Here is a 16,101-nt window from a genome sequence, read left to right on the forward strand (position 1 = left end):
AGGGTGCGTGCGCTCGCCAGACAGAGAGAGACAGAGAGACAGAAAGCAAGAAATCACCCCCCAGGGGGATGGTCACGCCACAATCCCTTCTCCATTCTCCTCTCGGGATCTTGGGCACACACACACACACATGCGCCCGGCATGAGTTTTAAGCCACCGGGTCCAGGACGCAAAGCGCGGTCGACTAAATGGGAGTCCGGTGACATAGCCATTACGCTAACTGCTGATTCCATCCTCATATACTTTTTGGTGGTTCGTATGTCTTCCTTAGAGAGATTTTTGTTCTGCTCATTTTCCCATCTTTCAATTGGTTGTGTTTTGAAGTCAGGGACCACCAGATGGTGTAATGGCTACATTGCTGGACTCACACATAGTTGACCACAGTTCAAATCCTGGACCCGGTGGTTTAAATCTCACACCCGGCATGTGTGCCCAAAATCCCAAGAGGAGAATAAAGGAGAAGGGATTACAGCATGGCCACCCCACCAGGAGGATGATTTCTTGCCTTCTGTCTCTCTGTCTCTTCATCAAGCATACATACCCTATAGCAAAAATCTCTCTTAAAAAATATTTATATATTTATATATGACCTTTTTTGATTCTAGACAAATTTTATTAATTTTTTCTATGTCTGCGAATTGATAATTGTATGGGAATTCCATTGAATTTGTAAATTAATATGGATAGAATTGACATTTTTATTATATTAATTCTTCTAATCCAGGGGCATGGGATTTCTTTCCATTTTTGTGTATCATTTTCAATTTCCTTTTTTAGTTTTTCATAGTTTTCCTAGTAGAGATCTTTTACTTCTTTAATTAGGTTTGTTATTTAGTATCATATTCCATTTGTGGCTATTGTAAACAGGATTACTTCAATCTACTTCAGTCTGTTAATTTTTGATATATAGATGTGGTATAGATTTTTTTAAAAAATCTTCCAACAGTTTATTAAAAAGAATGTAGACATTTAAAAAGATACCCACTGTCATAAACATAAATTAAGGTTTGTGCCCTAGTATAAGCTGAATCAAAAAAAGAAATTAAAAAATACAATAGTGTATTAACATTTTCTTTGGAGAGGTTTTTGCTATGGGGCGCTTGCACTAGTCAAAAAGACAGAGACAGAGAGAGAGAGAGAGAAGAAATCACCCCCTAGGGGTGATGACCATACCGCAATCCCTTCTCCTCCATTCTCCTCTTAGGATCTTGGGCACGCATGCACACGGGCCCAGCATGAGTTTAAGCCACTGGTTCTGGAACTCAAACTGCAGTTGACTATATGGGAGTCCAGCAACATAGCCATTATGCCAACTGTATTAACATTTTTTTTTTAACTCATTTGCCATACTGACAGTGCAAATACAAATCTGGTCTAAATGTACAGACTCTCAAGTAACAATGTACAGCTTTCTTTGTCCTCCATGCTAAGAGATGTAAAAGCTTAAGGGCCACACAATACCGAATGTATAGGCTTCAAAAAACCATCTAAGTTAGGACATTCACTAGTTTTAGCTAAGATACATCTGAGAACACTGTCAAGTGATCACTTACATACAATAATGTGAAGTTAATTTTTTGAAAAATAAACTTTAGGGACCAGCAGTTAGCGTAATGGCTATGTCGCTGGACTCCTACGTAGTCAACTGCGGTTCGCGTCCCAGACCCGGTGACTTAAAACTCATGCTGGGCGCGTGTGCGTGCACGCCCAAGATCCCGAGAGGAGAATGGAGGAAAAGGGATTGTGGCGTGGCCACCCCACTGGGGGGTGATTTCTCGCTTTCTGTCTCTATGTCTCTCTCTGTCTGTCTGGCAAGCACACGCGCCCTATAGCAAAAACCTCTCAAAAAAAAAAGAAAAAAGAAAAGAAAAATAAACTTTAGTGGAACAATCTTTAAAGATACACCAGAGGAACAGGTGGTTACCAGTTTCCAGTACCAGCCAATTTTTGTTTCAGTCTCTTTGAATCCATGTTATAAAATCTAAAAATTTAGATCTTTTTCTCTAAGCTGAGAGCTTCCTATCATGTCAGTATCTATGTTATGAAGTAACGGAGACTTAGGTGAAATGTTTGTTTTTTGTTTTTTGTTTTTTGTTTTTTTGTGTGTGTGTGTTTTTTTTTTTAATCACAACTGCTGTATCAATTGCTTACCTCAACAGCTTCATAGAAGTCTGGGAAATGTTCATGTATAAGGTTATTGCCTTAGCTGACTTAAAACTGCCTCATACAGTGGTACTTATCAATCCTTAGTGAAGCCTTTTAAAAAAACAAACAGGTTGAAAATGGGTTAAAGGAGGCAAATACAGCATCTGCTTTTAGCGCTATCAACTCAGGAATTTTCTCAATTATGAAATCTTGCAGAGAAGTTATTTTTCCTTCTCAAAACACAATACCGAATGTATAGGCTTCAAAAAACCATCTAAGTTAGGACATTCACTAGTTTTAGCTAAGATACATCTGAGAACACTGTCAAGTGATCACTTACATACAATAATGTGAAGTTAATTTTTTGAAAAATAAACTTTAGGGACCAGCTGTTAGCGTAATGGCTATGTCGCTGGACTCCTACGTAGTCAACTGCGGTTCGCGTCCCAGACCCGGTGACTTAAAACTCATGCTGGGCGCGTGTGCGTGCACGCCCAAGATCCCGAGAGGCGAATGGAGGAAAAGGGATTGTGGCGTGGCCACCCCACTGGGGGGTGATTTCTCGCTTTCTGTCTCTATGTCTCTCTCTGTCTGTCTGGCAAGCACACGCGCCCTATAGCAAAAACCTCTCAAAAAAAAAAGGAAAAAGAAAAGAAAAATAAACTTTAGTGGAACAATCTTTAAAGATACACCAGAGGAACAGGTGGTTACCAGTTTCCAGTACCAGCCAATTTTTGTTTCAGTCTCTTTGAATCCATGTTATAAAATCTAAAAATTTAGTTCTTTTTCTCTAAGCTGAGAGCTTCCTATCATGTCAGTATCTATGTTATGAAGTAACGGAGACTTAGGTGAAATGTTTGTTTTTTGTTTTTTGTTTTTTGTTTTTTTGTGTGTGTGTGTTTTTTTTTTTAATCACAACTGCTGTATCAATTGCTTACCTCAACAGCTTCATAGAAGTCTGGGAAATGTTCATGTATAAGGTTATTGCCTTAGCTGACTTAAAACTGCCTCATACAGTGGTACTTATCAATCCTTAGTGAAGCCTTTTAAAAAAACAAACAGGTTGAAAATGGGTTAAAGGAGGCAAATACAGCATCTGCTTTTAGAGCTACCAACTCAGGAATTTTCTCAATTATGAAATCTTGCAGAGAAGTTATTTTTCCTTCTCAAAATCCAGGTAATGACAGCATTCCTTACTCCAGATCTGGCATTTTTTTCATCATCCCTGTCGTGTAAATCATCATCTGTTCTATCTACTTCTGGTAAATCTACATCCTCATCACCACCCATGTTGTTCATCATCTCAGGGAAATGATCAAAATTAGACATGTTTTCATCTGAATCGTCTTCCTAGTCTTTCCAATTATTGAAGTCCACACTAAGCCAGTTAAGCTTCAACCTTTCTTTTGTTAACCTTGGCCATGACTGTCCAGATTCTCATTTCTGTGAACAACATAAAATCATTGTATCTGTTCTTTTATGCTTGGAATCATTTGGATAAATACAGTGGAAAAGATCAATTTCATTTAAATGTTTAAAATTATCATTTCCACTAAGACAACTGAATGTAATTTTGTATTTTTTCAAAATTTACATTAACATCTTTACTATTGTCAATACAAAATTCAACAAAGACAAAGTCCCTTCCATCATACCACTTTGCTGAAGCAGGCTGCATTGTGAAGGGGGGCAGGGAGATGAGCGAATGGGTGGGCAGACCTCTCTGGTGGTGGTTGCTGGGCAGTTGACTCCTCTCAGATGGCAGCTCTGTTCTGGTGGTGCCCTCTGCTCACCCCCTCAGGCAATGACAGCAGCAGGGGGCTCAACCTCAGCATGCTATAGGTTTTTGTGTGTTGATTTTGTAATCTGCCCCTTTACTGTATTTATTTATCACTTCCAGGAGTTTTTTTTTTTTTATGGATTCTTTTGGATTTTTTTTGTGTATAAAATCATGTCATCTGCAAATGAGATAGTATCATTTCTTCTTATTTGAATGCCTTTTATTTGACAAGAGTCTGATTGTATTGGCTTCCACTTCTAGTTCTGTATTGAAAAGGAGTGGAAAAAATGAACAATTTTGTCTTGTTCCAGTTTTTATTGAGAAAGATTTCAGCAAAATTGTCATAGAAGGGACATTTCTCAACACAATAAAAGCTGTATGTGACAGACCCTTACCTAACATCATAATGAATGAGGAAAAGCTGGGAAGCATCTTTTATCCCAATTACATGGGACCTAAGATTTAGAGCAAAGTGGAGGGAATATAGTTTTCTTTTTCTTTCTTTCTTTTTATTTATTTGGTTTGTTTGAAGAGGGTATCTGTGCATGTAGGTGGCCTACCTTAAAGAGTCAGAGCCTAAGTGATATGAGAAGGACACCTATTCAGAAAGATAGCTTGGGAGATCAGCAGTTAGGATAATGGCTATGTCCCTGGACTCCCATGTAGACGACAGCGGTTCAAGTCCTGGACCCGGTGGCTCAAACTCACGCCGGGCGTGTGTGTGTATACCCAAGGTCCCAAGAGGAGAATGGAGAAGAATGGAGGAGAAGGTATTGCGACGTGGCCATCTTCCCTGGGGGGTGATTTCTCGCTTTCTGTCTCTGTCTTTCTGGCGAGCGCACACGCCCTATTAGCGAAAACCTCTCCAAAAAAAAAAAGAAAAAGAGAGAGAGAATACAGGAAGACTGGGCCAGCAAGCAGGTGGCGTGGTGGAGACATAGTGGTAAAGGCACTAGACTCTCACATGGCATAGACCCCCAGAGTTCAAGCCCTGGACCCAGTTGCATGTAAATCACACCATCACATATGCATGTGTGCCCTTAAAGAATGTCAAAACTCTAAACCTTGAGAAAAGACTGAGTATCTTTTCTAGGTAGTGAATTCATATGAGTATTTTTTCCAGAACTTTTTAGTAACTTTTTGTTTCTCTAAATTTTTAATCCTCCCCAAAGTCAATTGAGAAATTGGGAAAGTGGGAGTGAATTAGCAATTGACATAGAAAGTTACTGGTTTGAAGGAATCCATTGATGTCAAGTTCAAAGCAAGAACCAAAAAACACTGACAAATAGAATCCAAGGGTAAGGTCAACATTTCCAGGAAGTGGGCCAGGAGCTTATAAGAGAAAGTCATAACCTGATGAGTTAGCCTTGGTTGTAACTGTTGCATGTTATATGTGTATGTCCACGACCTTGTCTGTGGCTGACAATAAGTCATTCTTACAAATAAATAGTCGTAAGTTTATTTGCATAGTATACTTTATACAGATCCTATGAGTAGTGTTCCAAGAATTAGTAAACTTTAAAAGTGAAATAAGTCCTTAAATTGGCAGTTTTGTCATATAATTCTGTGTAGTATTAACCTTGCTCATAATATTTGGAGATACAAATGTTATGTTATTTGAACACTACAATAATGTTTTATCTTGTTCTTGTCAAAGTGTTTCAATATTTACTATAATGACATTAAAGAGAAAAATAGGCAAGTCATTTATGGGACAAAAAATGGGTTATTATCTATTGAAGATAACTTTATAGTATTGTTAACTGGACTGGTGAGAAATGTACACATGTTGGAATATTCACCTTGCAAGCTAAGTAACATGTGATTGAATATATAAAAGAAATTAAAATAAAAAAATAAAGAAAATAAGTATAGTTTTTTGTAAAGTTGATGAAGGATATTCAATCATTAAAAAGGAAATGAGTTTATACAAGCCAACATGTGCCCTAAAGCCCAAAGTGAAAATACTTTTGGATGCACTCTCAGCAGTTTGACCAATATCAACACAAAATGAAATTTTTTTCCTTAAATGAAGAGAAAAGACACACACACACACACACACACACACACACTCACACACACAGAGTAAAAACACTCATTTCTGGATGATGGGAGGAAGGGCAGAGTCAAGATTTTCTACATGTCATTAGTAAAAGGAAAAAACTACTAGCAATATCCTGTGTTAGGTCTGGTTCCCTAGAAGCGGAAGCTGAGCCAAGGAACTTTGCGTTAATGCATTACTGAGGGAATGCTATCAGGAGAAGGGGAGTAAAGGAAGCAGGATAGAGAAGGAGGTAAAGTCTAGTAAGGGTGGATTGGTGAGCAGTAAAGGAGCATGGCTGAGGCTATAACAAATGGATTCTTAGGATTCCAGGACCTGTATGATCTGCATTGCAAGGTTAGTGTTTAATATCTGAGGAAAGTATTCTATTATCATTGATTTTGTACATTACTAGTACCTTGGGGGAATATTTGTTACCTTCCCTACCTGACCATATACCATGGTAATGATGTAATAATTTAAAAACCTGTTAAAGTTCATATCTGCACATATTTCAAGCTATTTGTACATACTGAGGAACACATTTATTTTATTTATATTAAGAAACAAATTTTCCCTTGAAGTATCTGTTCTCTTGGTTTTATTTTTGCTGCAGGGTACATACACTCACTAGAGAGAAACAGAGACAAAGAGAGGAAAAGTGAGAAATCACCCCCCACCCAGGGCAATGGCCACACTGCAATCCCTTCTCCATTCTCCTTTCAGGATTTTTTGGCTTGCACACATACACACCCAGTGTTTTTCAAGCCGCTGGGTATGGGCCAGGAACCACACAGTCAGCCATGTAGGATCCAGCTGCCTTAACTTCTATGTCACCTGCTGACCCTGTTCTCTTGGTTTTAACTATCATCTTGATGTCGTTAAGTCCTAAATCTTTGCCTCCTATTCTTCATCTCATCTGGCCTAAGGAGCAGTCTGATCCACAATTCTTCATACATACTTAGGTGGTCAATAAATGTCACTCATATTTTAGTCTATCACAGTGAGGTTCACTTGTAAAATTGCACACATGATTTGGAGTTCAATTTTTTTTCTTATTTTAATATTAACTGTGCAAGTTACTTACCCTCTCCAAACTTTAGTTTCCTCATCTACACTAGGAGTGATAATGTCACAACATAGAAATGATGGAAAAATTGAATGAAAGAATTCACTTTAAGCACATACCCTAGTGCCTGGAAATTTGTAAGTACTTAGTGAATGTTGGTTCTTTCTCCTTTATGTTGAATGTTTGAAATGTTTATCTTCTTTGACTCTTTATATTTCACCTTTACCCTTACTTTATCCTTTTTATCACACATAGAGCAAGATTTTTTTTAAGAGTTGGAAACCTCAGAAGGAATTTTATTTGTCTAATCCAATTGTATATTTCTGGCTATGATTTTTGTTCAAGGTAAAAAAACAAATAAACAAACAAAAAAACAAAAACAAAACACTGAGGATGGGGGAAGAGGGTAGGGTTACAGCAAGTAGGGTGGCCATAATACTGTCATTGTTTTAAAAATCACTATGCTAAGGTCTTTTGAGTAAAATGTATAATCTGAAGGTTCATGCTTGGTATATAGAGTATGTTCAACTTTAATATTAAATTCATGAACAGACAACAACATTGAATGACATATAATATGCTTCTTCTCTATGTTGATGGACCAATATGTCTGTGCATAGTGTTAAGAGCTCTGGGCAAGTCAAAGGCATTCCCAAATTGCCAGCACATTTCTCAATACTGATGTCTAGTTTTTATTTCAATTGATTACTTGTGAATTTTCATTTTATTTGTACGTATGTCCTCATTTGCTTTTATGATCTTTTGGATGTTTCTCAAAAAACTGCTGTCAGCTATGTGATAAGGCTAGAGGTACATCATATCTAGAATATTGAATATAGTACCTAGTTTCTATGTTTATTTTGTCAATGTAAGGTCATGAAAAAAGACTTTAAGAATAAGTGGCAAACCAAAAGGTGAAAGCTATCCAAATGTCCATCAGTTGATGAATAGATTAAAAAATACCTATTTATACAATGGAATATTATTCAGTCATTAAAGTGAAGTAGTGATACATCCTGTAATGTGCATAAACCTTGAAAGCATGCTCAGTGAAAGAAGCCAAGACAGAAAAAGGCTACATGTTATATGATTCCATTTATGTAAAATACCCATAGACAGCAATTCTGTAGAGACAGAAAGTATAATAGAAGTTACCAGGAGTTAGGAAATGGGGGATTTTGTTTACAGGGTGAACAATTTCTGGTAGGAATGGTAAAAAAAAAAAATTGGAATTTGTGGTGATGGTTGCACAACACTGTAAATGTACTCAATACTGAATTGTATAGTTTTTTATTCTTACTTTTTTAGAGAGATTTGTGTGTGTGTGTGTGTGTGAGAGAGAGAGAGAGAGAGAGAGAGAGAGAGAGAGAACACTAGTCAGAGAGACAGGGAAACAGAAAGTGAGAAATCACTCCCCCAGGGGAAATGGCCATGCTGCAATCCTTTCTCCTCCATTCTCCTCTTGGGATCTTGGGCGTGCACGCACATGCACCCAGCATGAGTTTAAGCGGCCAGCTCTGGGACTCAAACCATGATAAACTACATGGGAGTCCAGCAATGTAACCAGTATGCCATCTGCTGGTCCCCTGAATTGTATACTTTAAAATAAGAGCCAAAGAGTCACACAGCAGTATTGCAGCTAGATCCACATGAAAAGGTCCCTGATTCATATCCCAGGACCTCCTTCTACATGCTGAGTGAGTGCATGTAAGTCTGTGATCTAGACTGAGACTGGGAGTGGATCATGGTATGAGGACCCTGTTGGGGGTGCCTATATCTCTCTGTTGGTTTTTCTCTTTCATGGAAGAAATAAATAAAATTTTAAAAAATTATTCAAATGGTAAATTTTGTTATATGAATTTACTACAATTTTAAAAAAAAGTGGCAAGATGGGGCTAGCAGGTGGCATGGTGATTAAGACGGCTGGATCCCACCCACATGGCTGACTTCACGGTTCAAGTCCCAGACCTAGCAGCCTGAAAAACACTCTGGACACTCCTGCATGTGTGCCCAAAATCCTGAGAGGAGAATAGAGAAGAAGAGATTTTGGTGTGGCTATCTCCCCACCCCACCACCACCCCAGGGATGATTTCTCACTTTCCCTCTCTCTCTCTCTCTGGCAAGCTCATGTGCCCTATTGCAAAAGTTAAAGGAATGAATAAATGAATGAATGAATGGCATAAGATGGTAAGAGGCGTGACAGTCATTGTTACAAGCATCCATTTTATTTTTTCTTTTTCTGCACAGGATACATGGATAACAGAGGCTTTCAGCAGGGGAGTTTTAGTAGCTTTCGGAGCAGCTCTAGTGATGAAGACTTGATGAACATAACAGGAACAGCTATGGATTTCTCCATGAGAGATGATGTTCCTCCATTAGACCGAGAAGTAGAAGGTATCATTACTGCTGGTGACCATCTTTTTAAAAATTATTTTTAATTTATGTAAAAATTCTTTGTGGCACATAGGCCTATGTAAGTTTTAACATATGCTTAAATTCCTACAACCACTACCACTAACAGGATACAGAACAGTTCAGTTCAACCAACTAAAGAATTCCCTCTTGCTACCCCTTTGTAATCAGAACTCCTACCTCCCTGACTGCTGGTACCACTGATCTTTTCTTCGTCTTTTTTTTTTTTTTTCTTGTTGCCTGACTGCTGGTACCACTGATCTTTTCTTCGTCTTTTTTTTTTTCTTGTTGAGTATTTCATATACATGGAACTACATAATATGTTACCTTTTGAGACCGAATTCTTTCATTCAGCTTACTGCATCATAGACCTCTCTAATTTTTGTATTCCTTTTTCTTGCTTAACAATATCCCCTGGAGTGGGATTACTAGGTCATAAGGTAAATGTATGTTTCACCTTATAAGAAACTGCCCAAATATTTCCCAAAGTGCCTGTACCATTTACATCTGAACTATCTATGTATGAGAGTTTGACTTGCTCCACATCCTCAACAGCTCTTGGTATTTACAGTAATTTTTATTTTAGCCATCCTAATAAGTATATAATATTATCTCATCATGGTTTTAATTCAATTTCCTTAATGACTAATGATGTTGAACATCATTTTATCTGTTTATTAGCTAGCCTCATATCCTTTTTGATGAAGCATGTGTTCAAATTCTTTCCCCCTTTTATAATTGTATTTTTTGTTAACTGAAATACATCTATAAAATGAAAATTACTCTCATTTGTTATTTGTTTACCCAATTGTGTCATTCTTTTCTCTGATTAAATATGATTTCATGGTGCAGTGGTACTATAGTTTAACCAAATTTCTGTTGATGCACATTTCGGTTGTTTCTTGTATTTTGTTATCACAAGCAATGCTACAATGAACAACTTTGCATATGTACATTTTTTTGGTATCTGTTTTAAGTATGGGAGAGCATGTTTTCTCTTTATTTGCCAGAGTGAGCCCATGCACTCACCAGAAAGAGGCAGAGAGATGGGAAGAGGGAAAAAGCACCCTTCAATGGGGCAGCATGATCATGCCTCAATCTCTTCCCCTCCATTTCTCTACCTGTTGGGATTTGGGGCATACGCACACATATACCTGGCATGTTTTCAAAGCTGCCAGTTCCAATGTTCAAACCACACAGCCAGCCATGTGGGATCTGTTTCCCTCAACTACTTGCCACAGGGCCAGCCCCATGGGAGCATTTTTATAGCACATACTCTTTCCTTATACCTCACCAGTGTTGAATAAAATAGTTATTTTTTTCATCCTTAAAGTATGATAGGATGAATAAATAAATACATCCCATTGTTTTAATTTTCATTTTTAAATTAGTAAGGTTAAACATCTTTGTATGTTTTACTACCAATTTTAATGTTTTTCTGGAGATTTATATTCATTCAATGTTTCTATTTTTCTAATGATCTTATTATCTTTATCAGAGCCTTTCATATATTATTAATTCTTTACCTGATAGAGTTTGAATATTTTTTTCTATTTCTGGCTTGCCTTTATTAGTTTAGCTTTTTTATTTGAAGTAAGCAATTTTTAAATTAATTTTCTAAAAAAATTTTAATATACATTCAATCACATTATTTAGCTTACAATGTGAACTTTTCAATATGTGAACATTTCTCCCCAGTCCAGTTGATCAAAATATTTTCAACCAATAACACCACATCTCCCCAAAGTTTAGCTTTTTAATCTGCAAACATTTTAAATTTTTATACAGCCAGGAATATCACCTTTTTCCTTTATGACTTCTGATTTCTTACAGTACTTAGACTGTATCACTTATGATTAAATTTATGTAATTTAAAACTGCTGTCTGGTTCTTGGACTGGAATTGTGATTCTCAAAGTAAATAGGGAACTACTGCCAGAATTCATTATTTAGCAAATTCATAATAAGTGCATGTGACATTTTAGACACTTTATTAGGTTCTAGGAACTAACAAGGCTTTAAGACACTATTTCTTCCTTTACGAAATTGGTCCTGCCAAGCTAAATAGCCATATAAGTTTTTTGTTTTGGGGGTTGTTTTTTGTTTTTTTGTTTTTTGTTTTTTGTTTTTTTTTTTTCTAGGAAAGGTCCATCATTTTATTTGAATATTCTGAAAATAAGTTGTTAATATATCATATTGCTTTTCATAAAAATATTTCCTCCAGTGCTCATGGTTTACAGTTTTTAAAGGCCCAATGATAATCCCACCTGGTTTAGAATGTTTGGTTTAATATTTTGCCTCATTGATTTCAATTATTGAACATTCTCATTTGCACTTTGAGCTTTTTTTCATTAAATTAAATTCCTAATTATCTGATCCCTCTAAGAATATTAGTAAATACATATGCCTATTTAGCCACAAATCTATATGGCCATTTCTGTTATTCTTTTACTGGATGAAGAGCACATAGTTCTATAATGCTGATTAATTTTAACTGAATGTGGGAGCCACATAAGTGTTAATACTTATGATGGTACCTACTTCTTAGATTTTTTCCAGGACTAAATGAAATGGTACATATGAAGTGTTTATAACTGTACCCAGCATGGAGTTAAGTGCTCAATAAAATGATATGTATCAGTATTTTTGTTATATTATTAATGTTATAATAGTATAAATTTTATAACTTTTTTAGGAACTTGGCAAAGGAAGCATTTTGTGTGTGTGTATCTGTGAAGGAGTGAAGAAGATTTGGCAGAAAGGTTTATTAGAACAGGATTTGAAAGATTATTTAAAAGAAAGACAAGGATTCCAGGCAGAAAACAAGCTTTTACAGAGTTATCAATAAGCATACTACACAGTGGTATAAAAAGGCAGAATATAAACCCAAATAGTTAAATCATGGTCTTGAATGTCATTGCAAGAGATTTGAATTAACCTTATTGTTACTATGAAAACTAAGCCCTTTCATCCATTCATTCAAGAAGTAGTTTTTTTTTTTTTTTTTTTTTGAGAGATTTTCACTGTAGGGCGCGTGCGCTCGCCAGACAGACAGAGAGAGACATAGAGACAGAAAGCGAGAAATCACCCCCCAGGGGGGATGGTCACGCCGCAATCCCTTCTCCTCCATTCTCCTCTCGGGATCTTGGGCACGCACGCACACGCGCCCATCAAGAAGTAGTTTTTGAGTACCTGTTATGAACCAGGAATTATTGGAGGCACTTGAGGTACAGTGGTGGAATGAAGACAGATTTTGGCCTGGAACTTAGATCTAGTTGGGGAAGACAGTAAATAATTAAATAGATAACCCTTTGTGATATGATTTGAGTGGAAATAAATGGAATGACAATAAATGAGAAATGGGGAATAATTAGTTAGGCAGGTCAGAGAAGGCTTCTCTGAGGAGATTACTGTGTTGGGATGAACATAGTAATATGAAAACCATAGGCTAAAGAGGATGACAAGAAATTTACCTCAGGAGAATAACCTCAGGAGAGTGACAGTTGAAGAGAGGCTCTGAATTTAAAGTTCATGAAAGAAAGATACTGGTGGCTTGGTATTTTGTGGTTTGCACATTTGATCACTTCCAGAAAGGGAAATGTTTGCATATCACTTCCACTTATGTGTAGTTTTAACTGTAGTGAGTCAGTTATACTGGTAACTGGTTCTAGTGAAGTGGTCATTTAGGCTATCTATAAACTGAAACTGGCTACCTCTAATTAAGGCTTCTAGCTAAGCCAGAATGATTATATTACTATATTTTATTATTATTATTATTATTATTTTATTATCATATTAATAAAATGTATTTTTACCTGAGAATGAGAAGTCATTCACCACTTTTCACTAGTCTTTGCAGGAATATTTACACTTGTGGTTTTACAAAGTCAGACCTTAAAATAGCAAGACTGCTTTCCATGAGCCACACATGAAAATCAGTTTACTTATCACACTGTGTAGTGATACAATGTTTTTGCTTTGCTTTTTCATTTTTCTTACTTTATTTAATGTTTTCACTGGGGATTTCTTATTTATTTATTTATTTTTCTATAGGACATGTGTTTGCCAGAGAGAGAGGGAATGTCATAAATCACTGCCTAGGGATGATAGCCATGCTGCAATCCCTTCTCCTCCATTCTCCTCTCCAGATTTTGGGCACACACACCTGTCATGATTTTCAAACTACCTGGTCTGGGACCCAGTCATATAGTCAGCCATGTGGTATTCAGCCAACTTAACCACCATGCCACTGGTTGGCCCCACACAGGGGATTTATTAATCAAGATTTCAACAGGAAAAAAGGTCTCTCAAGTCCTTGATATTTGGTGGTAAAACATTATAAAATGCTAAATTTTGTACCAGACACAATAGCACATAGTAAAAATATTAGAAGAACTTGAAAGGCAGTAAAGGTGGTTCTTGTTTTTCAGGTGGCTAAATGGACTGATTTATGAGGAATGAATAAATAAATAATGTATGGCATGTTAAATGGATCTGAGGTAGTGTTGTAGTAGTCTATAAATTCGAAAACACATAAACATGGAGATCTGAAAGAAGTGGAGGGAGGCAACATAGAATAAGGGTTTTAATAACAGGAAAACTTTCAGAGCCATTCTCATAGTCTATCTGTTCAAATTTGCTTGCCTCTGCAGACTAAACCTCATGGTAAACCAATCATTCATTCATTCTTTCATTCATTCAGTCACTCAGTATTTATGGAGTACCCAGATACAAACTCAGCACTACTCTGATTTATTGGGTTGTCGGAAAAGTCATGATGTATTTTTGTATGTTTTTCTATGCAAACAGGCATCATGACATTTCTGACAACCAATAGTAGTGCTTTTCTATTCCTTTTTAAAAGAATTATTTAATTAATTTATTTACTTATTTATTTTAATTTGACCAGAGAGGGACAGAGTAACTGAGTGAGTGAGAGAGAGAGAAAGTGAGAAAGCAAGCCGCCAGGTTCGGGACTCAAACTGCGGTTGGTCATGTGAGAGTCCAATGCCCTTAACCACCATGCCACCTGCCACCCTACCCCCCTTTTTGTTAAGAGAGAGATTTTGCTCTAGGCCATGTGTACTCACCAGAGAGACAGAAAGCAAGAAATCACCCCCCCAGGGAGGATGGCCACACCGTAATTCCTTCTCCATTCTCCACTCAGGATTTTCGGCACACACACACAAACCATGCGTGAGTTTTAAGCCATCATGTTCAGGACTCGAACCACAGTTGACTACATGGGAATACAGCAGGGTAACCATTATGCCATCTGCTGGTTCCCAATTCCCTTCTTGGCCTCACCTCCTTTTCTTTCTACTTAGTGTGCCTTGCCACTTGCTAAGTGTTCAGTAAGGAGAATTTCCTGGCAGTGAGAACAATACAGAAAGGCACAGCAACATGAGAGAGCCTTTTATATTCAAGAAACAGAGTCTATATGTCTGAGATGTAAGGCTCCTGATGTGGGGAGAGTGGTGGCAGTCAGAGCAAGAGTGAGGACAACAGGAAATAGGGCAAGGAATCTAGTTAAAAATCTAGGTGGAGTCCATATTGCATATGCTTTGAGACCTTGTTTTCTAATCAAGGCACCATCAAATGACTTAAAAGAGGATAAATTATATGATCAGATTTGAATATCAGAGAGTTTTTGGCAGTGTGGAAGATAGATTGAGAGAGAGTATAGGTTGCAGATTGGAGCACCAGTGAAATTGTTGCTGTTTTCTTTCTTTCTTTTTTTTTTTTTTTTTAAATCTAAGCCAGTGATTAAAAGGCCTGAATGAAGACAAAGAGAATGGAGAGGAAAGAAAAATAAATTCTGGAGAAATTGCAGAGGAAGAATTGATAGAACCAGTTAAATATGGGGAATAAAATAGAAAAGATTCTCAGGGATGACTTCAAAGCCTAATCATATTATTTTCCCCCATACTACCTGCTGAATCTCAACATAACCGCCCAACATCCCAGATGGGTTGGAAATCTTTTTTTTTTCCTTTTTTTAAGAGAAGTTTTTGCTATAGGGCCTGTGTGCTCACTGGAAAGACAGAGATAGAAAGCAAGAAATCACTCCCTGGGGGGATGGCCACACCACAATCCCTTCACTTCCATTCTCCTCTTGGGATCTTGGGCACACACACACATGTGCCCAAAGCTTTTCTCCACAGCTAGATCATAAATTCTTTGAAAGTAGTGACAGAGTAATAAACTCTTTTCGTGTACCCAATTCTCTCCTCTCATAGTACAAGGTATGCCAGGTCCGGGACTCAAACCGCAGTCAACTACATGGGAGCCCAGTGATGTAAACATTATGCCATCTGCTGTTCTCAGTGAAAATCTTAACAGTCAAAAGTGATAGAATGGAAACTATCTGATGTAATCCCTCTTGTCTATTTTTTGTATTATTGCCTGTATTTTGAGGGTCTTATTTAAGAAGTCTGTGCCTACTCCAGTATCTCCCAGTTTCCCCAGTGTTTTCCACCAGTTGTTTTATAGTTTGAGGTCTTAAGTTCAGATCTTTCATCCACTTTGAGTTTATTTTTGTTAATGGTGAGATATAGGGATCCAGATTCATCTTTCTGCAGATGGATACCCAGTTTTTCCAGCACCATTTGCTTTTTTTCCACTAGATTGACTGATGCCCTTTGTCAAAAATCAG

The 16,101-nt window shown here is 37.2% G+C and overlaps 1 protein-coding gene and 1 pseudogene across 4 annotated transcripts in view; one reads left to right on the forward strand and one right to left on the reverse strand.

Moving 5' to 3' along the window:
• The window catches only part of CLCN5 (Cl-/H+ antiporter 5), a 228,122-nt gene that overhangs the window by 153,181 nt on the left and 58,840 nt on the right, over positions 1 to 16,101 (forward strand). For all 4 annotated transcript variants that reach the window (XM_014581965.2, XM_006163148.3, XM_006163147.3 and 1 more), the window contains exon 3: positions 9,283 to 9,429. In XM_014581965.2, coding sequence (XP_014437451.1) covers positions 9,283 to 9,429 — 147 coding nt within the window. The remainder of the gene's footprint in view (positions 1 to 9,282; positions 9,430 to 16,101) is intronic.
• Positions 3,339 to 3,823, reverse strand: LOC102485282 (prostaglandin E synthase 3-like; annotated as a pseudogene).

Source organism: Tupaia chinensis, unplaced genomic scaffold, assembly GCF_000334495.1.
Source record: "Tupaia chinensis unplaced genomic scaffold, TupChi_1.0 Scaffold141414_1, whole genome shotgun sequence".
Taxonomy (NCBI): domain Eukaryota; kingdom Metazoa; phylum Chordata; class Mammalia; order Scandentia; family Tupaiidae; genus Tupaia; species Tupaia belangeri.